This window comes from Mesoplodon densirostris, chromosome 11 (assembly GCF_025265405.1).
Source record: "Mesoplodon densirostris isolate mMesDen1 chromosome 11, mMesDen1 primary haplotype, whole genome shotgun sequence".
Lineage (NCBI taxonomy): Eukaryota > Metazoa > Chordata > Mammalia > Artiodactyla > Ziphiidae > Mesoplodon > Mesoplodon densirostris.
In genome coordinates, this window is record NC_082671.1 from 56,674,218 (window position 1) to 56,691,628 (window position 17,411).

The window sequence follows — 17,411 nt, forward strand, 5'->3', positions numbered from 1 at the left end:
CAGTTATGGTTTTATAAATGAGAAATGAGATTTTAAGTAAGACTAATAGTTATTTATAATAAGTCACATCTGTGAAAGAGATGTTGTTTACTGGATGTTCTATAGGGCTTGTGAGCTTGAACTCTAGATCAGGTTCCCCCTATTGTATATTTCTTTTCCTGCTTAATTTCTGCTAACTTACAATTATAGGTTGCTGAAATGGTAACAAGCACTGGCTTGCTCAGATAATTCTGGATGTTAAAATTGAACATGACCCCAAAATTACAGATAGTTTCTTAAGCTGTTTCTTGAACTCTCAGACTCTTGATCAACTTTGTCTCACTAAAATGCTGAAAGTTTGCATATTTCAAATCGAGTCAGTGGTAAATGTAATATTAATTAACTTCCTGGTTATTTTTAGTGGGAAAGTCAATCTCCCATATACCATATTTGGCTTTTTCTTAAACTAAAAATTAAATTTATTGTATTGTACCCTAAATCAACATATTCATGCTATTCAAGACTTTAAACATATTGCTCAGATACATATACTACTTGAGCAAGTCTCTAGAAATCATAGAAATGATCATTTCAGATGTTACCAGTTTCTTAAAGAAATGTAAGTACTTTTTACTGCAACAGTTTATATTAAGGTGGAAAATTCAGTATATTCAGTAATGTTTTCTTTGTATAGCAAAAAACCTTATGACCATTCTGATCACATTGAATCAAAATTGGGAGGTGTATTTTTGATTGCCAGCTATACACTGAACACTAAAGCAACGTGTAGGTTAGGCAGTCAACTGCAATCTCTTTTATAGCTTGATATCTACACAAATAGCTGGTGTTCTATCAGTACTGACCCCAACCCACCTTTTGCAGCTGACATTGTGGTTCACAGTTTTTAATATAGTTTCACTCTACTGGAAGTAACTTTTCTGTAGCTTGGGATGTCAGTGATAAATCAAACAAAATCATTGATCATTTCTCTCTGAAATAGGTTGTCTATAATGATGTAAGAAAAGTACTATATTTTTGAAAATAATTTAAAAGCTTTAATGCTCATGCCACTATTTGAAAGAGGATTATACTGTGATCACGAAAGGTGACAGGATGCTGGTTTGTTAAAAAAAAAAACAACAGTTTTTAGATATTTATCAGTATGCTTTCCATTCATACTTTTCTTTTCCAAGTGCTTGTGCATACACATCAATACTTGCAGATTCACTTACCTGTCATACTGATTGACATTCTGTATTCTAATGAAGCCCTGTTCAGTGAATTCTGGCATTTCTGGAATTATTTTCATCTCTACTTTTATGAGCTAAAACGACTTTTATGAGTTTGGATTATACATTACAAAATAACAAGTTTTCAGTGAAAAATCATAATTGATCTTACCTTTTAAATTTATGATTAAACCAGGCTGCCTGTGGAGCAGGCAGATGACAGGGACCACTGGTGGTACATAAACCAGGCTTTGAAAACATGGCGCTGAGCTGTTCCAGGAGTAGTTATTAAAACAGCCACAGATCTGATTATTACATAAGTAACAGGTCTGGCTGGTAAAAGGTAAAGGAGAGAGAAAAATGAAAGGAGCAGTACTGCTGCCTGGTGATGACTCTGAAAACCACTGTCTTACCCACACCAGGCCAAGAAGCAGAGGAAAAGCACTAGAGCAAGGAGTAAGGATAGACAACACAAAGTAAACTGCGTAACAAGAATAACTGACAGCACAGAATAAAGGTGAACATTACAAAGGAGTGAAAAGAAATACCAGTTGGAACAGCTGTATGAGAACGTTAAGTGAAGAACAAATCAAGTGTTTACTTGAGTAACCTCAAGCACAGGACAACTTGTCCCACGCTGAAGGTGCTCTAATCTGATGGGTGATTTGTTGTAGTCCCCTGGTGAGCTAAGTCAGTACCATAACCTCTATGTAATATATAAAGATTCAGAGAGCCCATCCTCCAGTATGGGTATCAAATTTTCTGTAACGAAGAATGACATCTCAATACTTGGAATATAATAGGTGTCAATAAGTATATTAGTTATCTGTTGCTGCATAACAAATTACCTCAGAATTCAGCTGCTTAAAACAACAAACATAAACTGCCTCACCGTTTCTGTGGGCCAAGAATCTGGGTATAGCTTAGCTGGGGCTTCTAACTCAGGGTCTCTCACGGGCTGTGGTCATCTAAAGGCATTGGTGGGAGAGGAATTTCTTCCATGCTTACTCAGGTGGCTGTTGGCAGGCCTCACTTCCTCACTGGGTGTTGAACAGAGGCTTCTTTGTCATGTGGGCCACTTTACAGAGGCTCTCACAACAAGGCAAGAAAAAGTGAGAGAGATGGAAGCTAGAGTCCTCTGGTAACCTGATTTTGGAAGCGGCATCAATCAATTTTGCCATATTCTATTCCTTAGAAGGACTTAACGAGGTCCAGTCACTCCCAGGGACATGAGACAAGAACAGGAATACCAGGGGGTGAGATTATTGGGGACATCTTAGAAGAAGGCTGCCTGCCACAATAGACATTTTCATGAATGAGTAAATGAATGAAGGGAAGAAGAGAAACTTAAGAAAAATTGCTTGTACTAGTAAGTCCTCCCTAAATACAGATTACTAGAAGGGAAGCTGGAACATAAAACAGAAAATTAATCTCTGGATAAGACTTGTTTTAGCTTAAAATAGACATTTTGATCAGTAAGTACACTAGGAGTTCATCAATATCATAAAAGAAAGGCTTGGAAAATATGAGTGCTGTTTTCTGCAGACTGTAACTTAACATCTTTTTAATGCTGCCAAATCTCTATATTTAGAAAAGGTAGAGCTTCCGAATTTGATGCATTTCAGTCATTGGTTCTCAGCTGTCCTGCACATTGGAAACGCCTTAGAAACTGAAAAACCAGACTATCAATACAAAAGGATAACTGGGCTCTATCCCAGGCTAAATAAATCACAACTCCTAAAGGTGGGGTCCAGACAAGGATACAGTGTCTTAAAAGCTCCTCAGGTGTTTCCAATCTGTTGTCAGGTTTGGGACCACTGATTTAAGTGGCTCTTAATGGAAAGATTCAAGCATGCACCCTTTCTCAGGTTTAGTACAAATTGAAAAGGGAAATAATTTTATGAACAAACTTTCTTTATTCAATATGTATTTATTGTGTCCAGTATGAGCGTAGCACATGTGGGGGATTAAAAATATACATATAAGTAGTTTAAAATGGGACTAAGCTATACTTCATGGTATATATGTATTTACTATGGTTATCGGAAACAGTCCACATGTGCTGTAGGGTTTCAGAGAGGGGAGAGATGAATGTAGGCTAGAGTAGATAATGCGATTTGGAAGAGATGGGATCTGGGTACGTTAGGAAAGTATTACAAGGTGAAATGCAGTAGTTTGCTTCACTTGACAGATCCTAGGGTCTGACTTGGAGAAATCTGACAGTTTAGCTAGCACTTGGATCTTATTCTGTAGGCCAGTAGCTGCACAAGAGCAATTGAGGAGCTTTGAAAAATACCTGGAGATTTTTCAGGTATTTTTATCTCCAGATAAATACCCCTGGAGAATTTTATTCAGTTGGTCTGGTTGGGGCCCAAGTATTGTAATTTTTAAAAGACTTCCTGTGATGCTGATGTGCAGCCAGGGTTGGGAAACTGCTGTAGGATCACCTAAGGTCCCTGGAAATTTTTGAGTAGGAGGGTTTCATATTCACCCATCCATTCAAAACACATTAGGATGTGTTTTGTTTTTATGCCACAGGAAGAGGGCAAGCAGCGTTGAACAAAATAAAACAAGAAAAAGGTGTCTGTTTACATTATGGGGATGAAAGTCACCTTGTATTATTTTCTGGTAGGAGAAGACAGGCAATAAACTAATAAAGCGTAATTTGGTAAGTAAAAACAAATGCTTTGAAGAAAATAAAGCATAATAAGGGGCCTCCCTGGTGGCGCAGTGGTTGAGAGTCCGCCTGCTGATGCAGGGGACATGGGTTCGTGCCCCAGTCTGGGAAGATCCCACATGCCGCAGAGCGGCTGGGCCCGTGAGCGTCCGGAGCCTGTGCTCCTCAATGGGAGAGGCCACAATGGTGAGAGGCCCGCATACCACAAAAAAAAAAAAAAAAGAAAAGAAAGCATAATGAGGGAGACAGGAATAGGCAGAGAAGGGGAGTAGAGTTGGAGAGGAGAGTGCTACTTTATGTCAGGTTAGGAGGGACTTCCCTAACCGTTGGCATGTGTACAGAGACATGGAAGAAGTGAGGGAGTGAGTAGGCAGAGGAGATGACAGGGGAAACGCCCAGGCAGGCACAGGCCAATTAGGTTGGGTGCTGTGGACTACACTGTGCACACACACACATACTGCCCCCCACCACCTCCCACTGTATATTGAAGCCCTAATCCCCAGTGTGACTGTATTTAGAGATAGGGCTTTTAGGAGGCAATGCAAGTTAAATGAGGTCATAAGGATGAGGTCCTAATGGGATAGGATTGGTGACCTTTTAAGAAGAGGAAAAAGATCTCTCTCCCTCTGTCTGCCATGTGAGGAGCAGTGAGGAGGCCTTCTGCAAGCCAGGAGGAGAGCACTCGGCACCAGAAGCTGAACACCGACCTACCTTGATGTTGGACTTTCTAGTCTTCAGAACTGCGAGCAAATAAATTTCTGTTCTTTCAGCCACCCACTCTACAGTATCTTGTTATGGCAGCCCTGGCCAACTAAGACTGCAGGAACAGAGGGTTCCAGAGCGGGGAGTATAGGAGATGAGGTAGGAAGAGGGACTCAATCATGTAGGGCTGCAGTCTAGAGCAAGAACTTTGGATTTTCTTCTGAGTTGCCATATACCCTGGTTGCCAGAGTATAACTAGGGAAGGGGTTTGGGTGGGGAGGAGGAACCCATTGAACTGTTTTAGGAGAGGAGTGGTATAATTTGATTTATACCTAGAAGGATCAACTGGCTGCTTTGTGGGAGAATAGTCTGTAGCAAAACAGTTGAGGAGTCAGGGACGATAGTTACCTTTATAACTATTGCAAGAGTGGTTATCAGTGGGAGTAGTGTGAAATCATCCAATTCTAGACATATTTTGAAGGTAGAGTGGAGGGAAATTGCTGGTGAATTAGATGTGGGTATGAGAGAAAGTGGGGAATGAAATACTGTGTCTTAAGTGTTTGGTCAAAGCAACTGAAAAAATGGAGTTCTATTTATTAAGATAGGAAGACTGTCAAAGAATGGAAGAATGGGAGGAGGGAGCAATCAAAATTATAAGTTATTTTGAGTTGCTACTGAATATCCAGATGAAGATGTAAGTAGGCAGTTGGTTATGTAAGTCTGGAGTTTTGCAGGGGAGACACTGGGGCTGGTGATGCAAATTTTGGAGTAGCGTATAGATCAGTAGTTTTCAACCTTGGTTACACTTTATAATCAGCTTGGGAATTTTCAAAAAATTTCTGAGCCTGGTCCCACCCCTGTATATTCTTGTTTAACGTGGGGGTGGGGCTCAGGTATTCCTGTTTTAATTTGATTAGTGGTTAGGTTAAACATTTTTTTAAACAGCTTTTATTGAGGTATTATTGACATACGATATACTATGCACAAAGTGTACAATTTGATAAGTTTTGACAGATGAATACATCCGTGAAACCGTCACCACAGTTAAGGTAGTGAACATACCCATCATCACCAGAAGTTTCTTTGTACCCCTTTTCAGTTCTTCCCTACTATCCCTCCCTCCCTCCCATCTTCAGTCACTAGGCAACTACTGATCTGCTTTCTGTGTAGATTAGTTTGCATTTTCTAGAATTCTGTAAATGAAATCTTACAGTGTGTACTCTTCTATGTGGCTTCGTTAAGCATAATTGTTTTGATACTCACCTATGTTGTTGCATGTATCAGTACTTCATTCCTTTCTGTTGCTGAGTAGTATTCCATTGTATGAACTTCTTTCTTTATTCAGCTGTTGATGAACATTTGGGTTGTTTTCAGTTTTGGGCCACTACAAATAAAGCTGCTGTGAACATTTGTGTACAAGTCTTTGTGTAGTCATGTATTTCCTTCTCTGGATAAATACCTTAGAGTGGAATAGCTAGATCGTATGGATCACATTTTTTCATATGTTTCAACATGAGGGGTTTTGTATGTGTGTGTGTGCGTGTATGTATGTCCTTGAGGAAAACTTTTATGCCCAGAAAAGATTATTCAGACACTATTTTCATTATTAAAATTAATGTTCAATTTATTAATTTCAGTTTAAATATCTAGTTTATAAGATTTAGCAAAATTTAAGTTCTTTTTTCCTAGGTGTAATTATTATTATTATTATTTTTTTTTTTTTTTTGCAGTACGCTGGCCTCTCACTGTTGTGGCCTCTCCCGTTGCAGAGCACAGGCTCCGGACGTGCAGGCTCAGCAGCCATGGCTCACGGGCCCAGCCGCTCCGCGGCATGTGGGATGTTCCCGGACCGGGGCACGAACCCATGTCCCCTGCATCGGCAGGCAGACTCTCAACCACTGCACCACCAGGGAAGCCAGGGAAGCCCCCTAGGTGTAATTATTTTTAAAAAGCAACACAGGTTAATTCTAACGTGGAGCCAAGGCTGAGAACCATTGTACAGATGGTATTTAAAGCCAAGGATTGAATGAGAGCACCTAGCTCAGCCATTTCTCAAGCTTTTGCTTGTGTAAAAATACCCGTAGTTGGGGCAAGTTCTGAGAACTTGTATTTCTATGAGGCTCCCAGGTACTGATACCCTCAGTTGGACTGATGGACCGTACTTTGAGTAGCCTGTCCTAGAGGGTTAGTGTAGATAAAAGAGATACCTGAAGACTAAGCCCTGGCCCCTCCAAAGTTTAGAAATTGGGAAGGAGAGGAAGGAACCAGTAGATAAGACTGTAAAAGAATAGCAGGTGGGACTTCACTGGTGGCACAGTGGTTAAGAATCCACCTGCCAATGCAGGGGACATGGGTTTGATCCTTGACCCGGGAAGATCCCACATGCCACGGAGCAACTAAGCCCATGCGCCACAACTACTGAGCCTGTGCCCTAGAACCTGCTAGCCACAACTACTGAGCCTGCACACCACAACTACTGAAGCCTGTGCGCCATAACTACTGAGCCCGTGTGCTGTAACTACTGAAGGCCATGTGCCTAGAGCTGGTGCTCCGCAACAAGAGAAGCCACCACAATGAGAAGCCCGCGTACTGCACCAAAGAGTAACCCCCGCTCGCCGCAATTAGAGAAAGCCCGCGCACAGCAATGCAGACCCACCACAGCCAAAAATAAATTAAAAAAAAAAAAAAAAAAGAATAGCAGGTGAGGCAGGAGAAAAACGAAAGAGTGTGGTGTTCTAGAGGCTCGTGAAGATAGTTTTGCAGGAGGGAAAGCATGGTAAACTCTGTAAAATATGGCTTGAAAAGACCAAGCGAGATGTGAGTTACAGTTGACTAATGGATATGGTAAAGTGATTGTTGATGACCTTGAAAGAAATACTTTTGGTAGAATGTCCAGTCAGGGCAAAAACCTGATTGAGGTGAGCCCATGAAAGAAGGGAGGAAAGTAAGTATAGACAAATCATTTGATGCTTATTGTGGAAAAGAGAACAAAGAAATGGGGCAGTGCTAGAAGGGGATGTGGAAGTAGGGATGGGTTTTCTTTTTTTTTTCTTTTAAGGTAAGAACTATCATAATGTGTCTGTATGCTGACAGGAATAACTTAGAGAAGGAAATATGGTTGGAGCAGGAGAGCAAGAGGCCAGTAGCAGGAGTGGTGTCCTGGAGAAGGGATCCAGTTGGCATATAGAGTCATGGCCTTAAATAGGAACCTTAAATAGGAATACGGAGAGGGAAGTTAGAGTGTATGGGCACGGATGGCAGCTTGTAGAAATGTTAATTAAATAGCTTCTGTTTTCTCTGAAATAAGAATCAAGGCCACCCCATAATAAATAAACAGAGCACAATAAAAGTTTTGTTCAGTACTCTCTCCTCAGTGCTTAGAACAGTGGTTTGAACGTAGTAAGTGCTTAGTAAATGTTTGTTAAATAAATGAATGTAAGGAAGAGTAACCCTGGATTGGAGGGGAGGAGACAAGGAGGCAAGTGAGGTAGCGCAGAGGTGGCTGTCAGGTTAGGCGAGAGCAGTGCTCCTGGGAATGATGAGGGGAACTGTTCCAGTCATATGGAAGAAGAAGTGAAAGGACTTGATTTTTATTTGGCTAAGGGGAAGGAAAGGTTGAGTATGACCTGTTTGTAGCTCTGGAGCATGTCCTTAGTCTTTCAAATGAAGTGGACTGTGATGTTGTTCAATGATTTGAGGGATTTTTCAGAGACTTAATTGCTGAGCTCTCTAACCTAGTTTGTATAAAGCTGATGTAGTCATCTGTTTTGTCTGTACTTACCAGAAAGTATCTCTGTAGCTGCCAAGGAATCAAGTCTCTCCTGCCACCACCTCCCAGGAGTTTAGGGAAAATTGTGTTCTGGGCGTCTGCGGAAGTGTTTGATGTTGAAAATTAAATGTATGTAGACCTTGGAGTAAGAACTCTTCAAAATACTCAACATAGACTCTTGAAATGTTGAAGGATACTATTCACTGCATTCTATAAGCAAACTAAGGCAAGTGACAAGAAAGAGTGCATTGAACCTGAGGTGTAAATTTAATTAGTTTAGTGTGAATACCTTGGATCAGCATATTTTGAATTGTTTTTCTCAGAGCCACACCTCAGGGCTAACTGGGAGATGCACGGATGAGCACTGAGCGGATGGGGGCTGTGGAGTCTCCACATCAGCTTCAATAGAAGTTAGTTTTCAGTTTTCTACACTGAGATTCCTCGTAAGATTTTATTTGCATGGTGATTCTACTGCAGAAACAATAACAGAAAGCATTGAGTATCACTAGTGTAGGTAACATTTGAGTTTTGCTGGTAAGTCAGATAGTGCTGGTTTTATCAGAGTAGATTATTTCATTGTTTGGAGGTGGGGAGAACCACTTAGAAAGGCCTCTTTTATCCTTTGATTCAGTAATCAGTTTTTATGGAAAGCAGTCATACCTTAAGCCCTTCATTTATTTTCATGAAAAAGGAAGTAAATGGCTCAAAAGCAAAATGACATCAGCAAATTTTTCAAGACAGTGAATCCTTGAAAGTTGGCACCTAGTTAAATCAGGGGTTGACACAATTGATTTATAGTTGTATTTATGCATCATATTTAACTGGTATTTATAATTGTTAATATTAAGAGACATTTATTGAGCATCTAATACCTGTAAGATCTACTGTACTAGGTGTTGGGGATACAGAAACAGGCAAGATGTGATCTTTTCCCACGTAGGGGTTAGAGTCCAGATGGGGAAATAGAACACAGCCATAAAAAGATCAACAGCATTGCAGAAGAGTGTAGAAGACCACGACTTTGCAGAGCTGCTGCAGGGGTTCCACAGATATGTGATGCACATTTCTTTTTAAAATATTAAAAAACCCATTAAATAAAAGTGTCCTATGCACCAAATATCAACGTGCACAGAAGGAAGACGACCACTAAAGCTCATTAATTTATTTTGTAGATTAATTCACTTTTTTTTTTTTTACCATTTCAAAATAAAGTAGCAGATCCTTTATTTGTATTTCTCAAAGCCGTTGAAAAAAGTCACGTAGCGCCAGCAACACGTTTTGGCCATCATTTTCCCTCTTCCACCTCTGCCCTCCCGGAGGAGTTTGGCCCCCAAGTCACACTCCTCACACCTCTCCAGGCCCCACAACAAAGCAAACCCTGTTTCAGCGGTTCTTCCTAACTTCCTTTCCTTCTGATTCTTCATCACAAAATCTCAAAAATGGATCTATCAGATAAGATCTACCTCAGAAGTCCTGGGAAGGGAAGATACATTGAGAAGGCCAGGCCATAGAAAGCACTTCCCAGGGCCTGGGGAGGAGAAATCCAGGGAGTTCACGCTGAGTAACTTACAGCCCTTCATGCTTGTTAACGCTTTGTAGGCTGCATGGTGCTAGAGCTCTCTGAACCTTCAAATGAGAATATCCTGAACGAGTATTTCCGCAAAGTCAAGAATCGTTACGTGAACAATGTATCTTAAAGAACTTAAGAAGGGAATATGGTTTCTCACGAGGTGAATAGTCATTCAACAGAAAGGACTTTATCATGCAGTATTTTGTGACCGTGAACCTGAACCATCTTTGTTTTATCCTAGGATTAGGACAAGTGATGGATTTCTTTCACCTTCACTGATATTTGGCATCAAAATTTATTTGATACGATTCATAAGTGGACAGATGCTGAAGGGTAGGGATGTATACCTAGTCTGGAAATGGCAATGTTTGATAATTTTGGAACAAGGAATGGCTGTCCCCTTTTCAAAAAATTGTGAGCCATCAGGGTTTTCAAAGTAAAGTGTTTTGATGATGCAAGTGCAAGAAGTGGAAGTAAAGATAAGCCACAGTCTGTTAGAGATATATTTGAAATCAGGAATCACTCACTGTTTACAAGATTAGATATGTTCCTAGGATTAGGCCTAACAGCTGATGAGGAATTAGTTACATTAATCTATATCAGGTCTATATACCTTCAAATGGAATAAAAAATTGGGTTTAACTACACTGTAAAGTCTTATTAAAATTTTTAATATTAATTGTTCCTTTGTTTCTTATTTCTGTAAATTATTCATAAAATGACTTAAAAGGGGGGTGGCAGCCCATGGTGATGGCTGTTTTACTTGGTGTGCTGACAGTTTAAACATGAACTAAAGTGCTTTCCACCCTGTAGTAAGTCCTCTGTCTAATTTTTAAAATCACAGCACACCGTTTTTTCCTTCTTAGGGCTTCTGACAAAAGTTACTTTTATTTAGTTTGTTTCCTTTTGTGTGGCTTCTATCCCATGCACTAAGCAAACTCTGTGAGGGCGAGCACTGTGTCTGTTTTGTTCATGGTGAGTCTCCGGCACCTTATCTAGTGCCTGACACGTGTTAAGTGTGTAATACATCTGTCAAACCGGGGGCTTGCTTATAAAAATCTTCCTTGGTTAGATTTTTGGACTTTTGTTAGTGTATTAGCAGACTCACAACAGATTTGGGTTTAGTTCAGCCTTTTAACTCATTGAGATTTATGCTGCTTCAATTTACTATGTATATTTTAGTGTTGGGAAGCAGATTGCCTCTTTCTGAGCCATGAACAATGCTGCCTCCTTTAGAAAAGAATCAGCAATGGTTTTATATCGTATTTGTTTTGCCTGTCCAACTTGACAAAGCTAAATTGTTGTGATGAGGTTAATCAAGCTTAAAACATTTTTCTTATAGTATTTAGCATACAGGATTTTTGTTGTGGCGTGGAGGGCAGACACACAGTTAGAAACTATATCTGATGAATAATAGTTAACCGGAAATGGTTGTTGAAATGTCCCCCCCCTTTTTTCATGTCACAGTAAGTCAACAGACCTGCCACACTTTACACAGACAGTCTGTTTGAGCTATTTATGAAGGATACGTAGGGACACATAGGGATCTCAAAATTTTGGAACACCATATTTTACAAGTTACAGCTAATAATGACGTATGTGAACAAGTAGATGACAATAGAGTGCAGTTGGGATATGTCTGGATAGCACTGGATGACCTTTTTGTCCTCCTTATCGCAGAACCTTTAGCATTGTAGGTGTACTGTCAAAATCATGAATGATAAATCGCTGAACATAAAAAAGGCACACCTTGTAAATAATACCCTGCCCCTTATATCCTAAGTTAACTATCTCCCACCTCTAAAATTCCCTACTATCCTCTAGATTTTTCTCACTAAGTAGAAAAAGGATCACGGTTAAACTTTTTTAAGATCCCTAGAGCTAGGAGGGCTTTCTTTTTAATAGAGCATGGTGAAGGTGAGTCACTTTATGATAGGGTACAAAGATCGTCATAAGCTGTGTTCCTCCTGCCTTTGTTGAAGAATCTTTAAAACTCATTCAGGCCGTTAGAGAGCAGCAGAGAACTTTATTTCAATAGTTAAGCTACATGGAAACACATATTTTGTGCTTCTTTTCTCCCAAAGTTGAACCAGATCAAATAATCCTAGAAGAGAAGAGCAAAGTCGTTATCTTTAAGTGAAAAAAGAATGAATTACTACACATTTAGGAAAATTTAGGATAAAAAGAGAGAGAGAGACATAACAACTACTGAAAAACAAAAATAATATTTTTCTTGAGGCAGAAGAGAACCACTATAGAAAATTTGTTGGTGATTAAAAACTAACAAAATCAACCACAAACAATGCCACATACAGAAATTACTGGTTGCTTATCAGAACACTAGTCTCACATTTCCACTTGCCCCAGGGACACCTTTGCTTAAATTTTATAAAATCCGCAAACCCAACATGACCAGCACCATCGTTTATAGTATGAAGTGGTAGTCTTCTAGTTTGTCTCCAGACTGCAGTCTCTCACCTGACCAGGTCAGCTAATTGTTCTTTCTGTATTGGTTTTTACCTTGTAAGAGAGTGTACATTTACTGAGTATTTTGTTCTTACCACTGAGAAGAATTCTAGATTCATAACTTGTTTCAAAATGTTAATTTAGGGACTTCCCAGGTGGGGCAGTGGTTAAGAATCCACCTGCCAATGCAGGGGACATGGATTCGAGCCCTGGTCCGAGAAGAACCCACATGCTGTGGAGCAACTAAGCCCGTGCGCCGCAACTACTGAGCCTGTGCTCTAGGGCCTACATGCTGCAACTACTGAGCCTACGTGCTGCAACTGCTGAAGCCCGCACACCTAGAGCTGATGCTCTACAATGAGAAGCCTGTGCTGCGCACTGCAACGAAGAGTAGCCCCCACTCGCTGCACCTAGAGAAAGCCCTCATGTAGCAACAAAGACCCAACACAGCCAAAAATAAATAAGTAAATAAATCTTAAAAGATGTTAATTTATTTAACTCTCCTCGTGGTTTCATGGAGCAAATCATGCTGTACTGATATGCTTTCATTTTCAGATTTTTTTTTTTTAAATTTTTGGCTGCATCAGGTCTTCGTTGCTACACACAGGCTTCCTCTAGTTGCAGCGAGCAGGATCTGCTCTCTGCTGCGGTGCACGGGCTTCTCATTGCGGTGGCTTCTCTTGTTACAGGGCACGGGCTCTAGCTGCATGGGCTTCAGTAGTTGTGGCACACGGGCTCAGTAGTTGCGGCTCGTGGCCTCTAGAGCACAGGCTCAGTAGTTGTGGTGCACGGGCTTAATTGCTCTGCAGCATGTAGGATCTTCCCCGGGCCAGGGATTGAACCCATGTCCCCTGCATTGGCAGGTGGATTCTTAACCACTGCACCACCAGGGCGTTCCCTCATTTTCAGATTTATGGGCCATATAAAAAGGGAAAATGATTCTAGGAAGATTCTGGAGAGAGAAAACCTGTTAAATATGAAAAAGACTTGGCAGCAGTTGTAAGATCCATGAAGCTGGGGAATTAGGATTATCCCTTCTCTCACATAAAAGTGGGAGTGATTGAGGAACTGTGTCACATAATTGATGGGCACCAACTTGGAGACAAATGCTGGAGGGGTGGGGGAGTGATTGATAATGTTTTAAAAATATTCTGTACCTATCCACAACACAATCGTTGTATTCCTAAAAAGCTTCATGATCAGAGAATCCATGATTAAGACATTTACATCTTATGGGAAAAACAGCACTGAGTACTGAGGTTATTAATGAATCTAGAAAAACCTAGAAAAATACTCAATTTTACTTAAAAAAGGCAGCACTAAATAAAGAGAATATAAATTATTATATATCTTAAGTTAGTGATAATGGCCTCTAAATAATTAATGTCAATTTATTGCTAGGAATTTCAGGATTTCTACTCTAGAATGTAAATTTATTTTAATGTTTGCAATTTTCTTGTAGTTTAGTTTAACATTTTTATAAATTCATTTTGCATTAAATTTTGGGACGAAGGGAACGACAGTACAAACTATAATAAAGGATGTTGTCAAACCTTCATTTGTTATGGCAGGAAGACATTCAGAGACCCATAATACCTTAGGAGACAAATGATGACTACCCCTCAATTCCATTGTATAGCTTGGAGTGACTCTTAATTTTAGGTGACTCACTGTTCACCAGGCACTAGTCTAACCAAACCTTTTCACAACCTGTCACACCTTTGAACTTTCTTTCTCTTTCCATATTCCAGCATAATTAAAAGAGGAATTAATTCTTGATGCTCTTACTTTTCACTGCTTGTTTACGTCTGTGTAGTGAGTGGTTGATCCTGGCCCGTGAGTAAGCATCGAGACAGTATTCCTTGTCTTTTAAAACATCTTCGTTCCTCATTAAACCTGATTTTATCATTCATTCATTTTTCAACGAATATTAAATATCTAGTATTTTTTCAGTACTGTGCTAGGTACTAGTTATCCAGTGGTGTGTAAACCTGAAGCCATCCCTTTCCTTGTGGAGTGTATATCCTAGATGAGGAAACAGACAGTAACTCCTTCCTTAACACTCCCTCTATTCCTTACTTTATTATTTTTTTCCATAACATTTATCAACATCTAAGACTTTATTTTTTGTTTGATTTCATCCACAGAACGTTGGTTACATGAGGACAAACAAGAATTTCTGTATGTTTTGCTAAAGGAATATTTTTTGGTTGAGAAGTGAGAAAGGCACGTTTAATTCGTCACCACGTCCCCTTGATTCTGCTTCTTCAGCCTGTCTTTAAATAACCTCACTGCTGCTTCCTTTTAGTTCAAGCCCTTTTTATTCTTACCTGATCTATTAAAGCAGCTTTCCCTGCCTCTGTGCTACCTTTCCCCTCCAGACTGCTACCAGTAATCTTTGTAAAATTCAAGTCTGAATTTCTTCAGTGATCTGCTGTCTTTTAAAGGTAAATCAGACTCCTTCGCTTTTCATTGTCGGGTTCCTTCCTACCTGTCCAGCGTTTTGTTTTTTTTTTCTCTGCCACTCCCTGCTCTCCATCTCAAACTTTATGCTGCAATAGTATCAATATATTGCACTTCTTCAAGCTTCTCTGCTAAGTGTGGTGGCTGGACCACAGGCTTCCCCTTAACTTGGAAGCTATTTAGAAATGCAAATTTTAAATAGGCCTGAATAAGAACCCTGGGAACAGAGCTAAGCAAGCTAGACGAGACTTCCCAGTAATCCTGATGTACCTTAAATTTGAGAATCACTACTTTAGTCCTTTTTTTTTTTTAAGTTCATTTCCTTAACAAGCTCAGCCATTAATTACCATGCTTTCAATATCATTTTCATTTGTATAACTCTTAATTTACATCATTGACCCTGGTATCTGTGTCAGTCCTGCTTTTTAAACTGTGTATTGGACATCTTTCCTGGATATCCTTCCTGTATCTCAGACTCTGTAGGTTCTAAACAAAATTCAGTACCCGTCTATTAAGATGTTTTATTTACTGCGTTTCCTATTTCCTCCTTCAAAGGATTCCTCCTTGCAGCTTTGAATCCTAGATTATGCAGTATTTTCTCTTTGCTTTCTATTTTGTCTTGCTTTAGAGAAACAAAGGAAAAGATTTTTTAATAACTCTACTGACCAAAGTAGGGTCAGGATTTTCCAGGCAATAGATTACAGTTGTTTATAGACCATCTGTTAAAATGTATTTTTTTAAATGTATTTTTATCTTACTCTTCTTTGCTTTTTCCTTCCCACCTTTTTTCCCTCCTCAATTGTCTTTCTCTCTCTCTCATTTTAAGAACTTAGAGACCATTTACTTTGAATCTTGACCTCAGCTGTCCACGTTCTACCATAAAGCTGGAGGCATCCTTGACCCTGGGCTAATAGAGTGACAACTTGTACCAAAAGTGACAACTGGTACCAAAAGTGACAACTGGTACCAAAGATTGTAGTCAGGCAACATTTCATCTATCTCAGTACAGTTTCTGCAGTAGGTTCTCAATAAATGTTTTTCTATTGAGTAAGTGAGTAAGTTAGGCAAGTCTCAAAGGACTGGACAGATCTCCAAGGTCAAAAAACCACAGTGAAATTGTGGCTGGATGCATAAGGAACCTCAAAGATTTGAGCAGTAAGAAGTGAGAAATTTTGACACTCAAATATTTATTCAGTGAACAAATGAAAGATTTTAAAGAAAAGAATAGCCATTGTAACAGATGGTGAGGTATTTCCTTCTCTGAGAGAAGAGGGATAAATTTAACTTTTATTTCAGTGTGAACTTTCAAGTTTAATTTTTAAAATTTGTGTTTATTTATATGTGTGCTTCCCCATAAGCACAGTTCGATATACATTTTTAATAATTTTCGTGTCGATTTATGTAACAGTTATATTTTAATGGTTTGACTATATATCTTGGGCTATAACTTTTAACTGTTATTATAGTTCTATTTTTGTTGGATAGGAAAGACAGTAATGTATGTGTGTGTATATATATATATATCTGTTAAATTGCACATCTGAATTACCTTACATATGAGAAATTTTTATATGTGAGATCATATATCTATTCTCATAATTTGAGCTATTCTCGCATAAAAAATACTTTCTTAAATTATAGTAATAAAAAAAACTTTCTTTTTAACATGCACACAGGAAACCTCGGCCTGTCTCCCAGTTGGTTGCACAGCAGGTTACTCAGCAGTTTGTGCCCCCTACACAGTCAAAGAAAGAGAAAAAAGATAAAGTAGAAAAAGAAAAAAGTGAAAAGGAAACAACTAGCAAAAAGAACAGTCATAAGAAAACCAGGTAAATTTAGAGTGTTTTAATGGCACTTCTGACGTAATAAAATTAACCATTTAATATTGTCTTTTAACATCAATATATAAAGTATATAAAGTAGAAATAAAAGATTTCATCTCTTTTACTATATCATGAAAGTGTTTTTCTTAGTTGAAGGTATATTAGAAATTAAACACAGAGGCCACAAATACAAGCTTAAGTGTGAGGACACTTGCTGTTTTTTGTTTTTGTTTTTGTTTTACTAGATTACAAGACATTTGTGTTTGAAATGTTTGTTTTTCACTCATAAAGCCAGGAGTGATGTTCACAATACTGAACAGATACTTGCATGAGCTTTAACCAATCAAAATGGTCATGGGTCCAGGCAGAACAGACAGTCATGACGCTCTTACATAAGTGCACGTCAGTGGAGTAACAGCCCTGCATATAACTCAACCTTAGCTGTTGTCAGCTTCCTCTGTGATTCAGCTATATCACTGCTGTTCTAAAACATTTATTTTAGTAAAATTGATAAGCTGTCTGCAGAATTATGATAAAGCTATAAAAGCACATTTAAGAGAACATTACTCCCAGAGTTTTTTGTCATGTTGAGGAAGATTCAGGAATGATTGGCTTGATCAATGTTAATGATTTCAAACATTTAATTATATTTTTGTGGCTAGTTACACATGAATATAGAGCTTTAAAGATAGATGTATTTGTTTTGTTATTTTTACCTAATTTAATATGCATT

The 17,411-nt window shown here is 39.0% G+C and overlaps 1 protein-coding gene across 2 annotated transcripts in view; it reads left to right on the forward strand.

Annotated features, from left to right (window-relative positions):
- Positions 1–17,411, forward strand: part of YAF2 (YY1 associated factor 2) — a 65,477-nt gene that overhangs the window by 47,222 nt on the left and 844 nt on the right. For both annotated transcript variants that reach the window (XM_060112598.1, XM_060112599.1), the window contains one exon: positions 16,532–16,684. In XM_060112598.1, the coding sequence (XP_059968581.1) occupies positions 16,532–16,684 (153 nt within the window). The remainder of the gene's footprint in view (positions 1–16,531; positions 16,685–17,411) is intronic.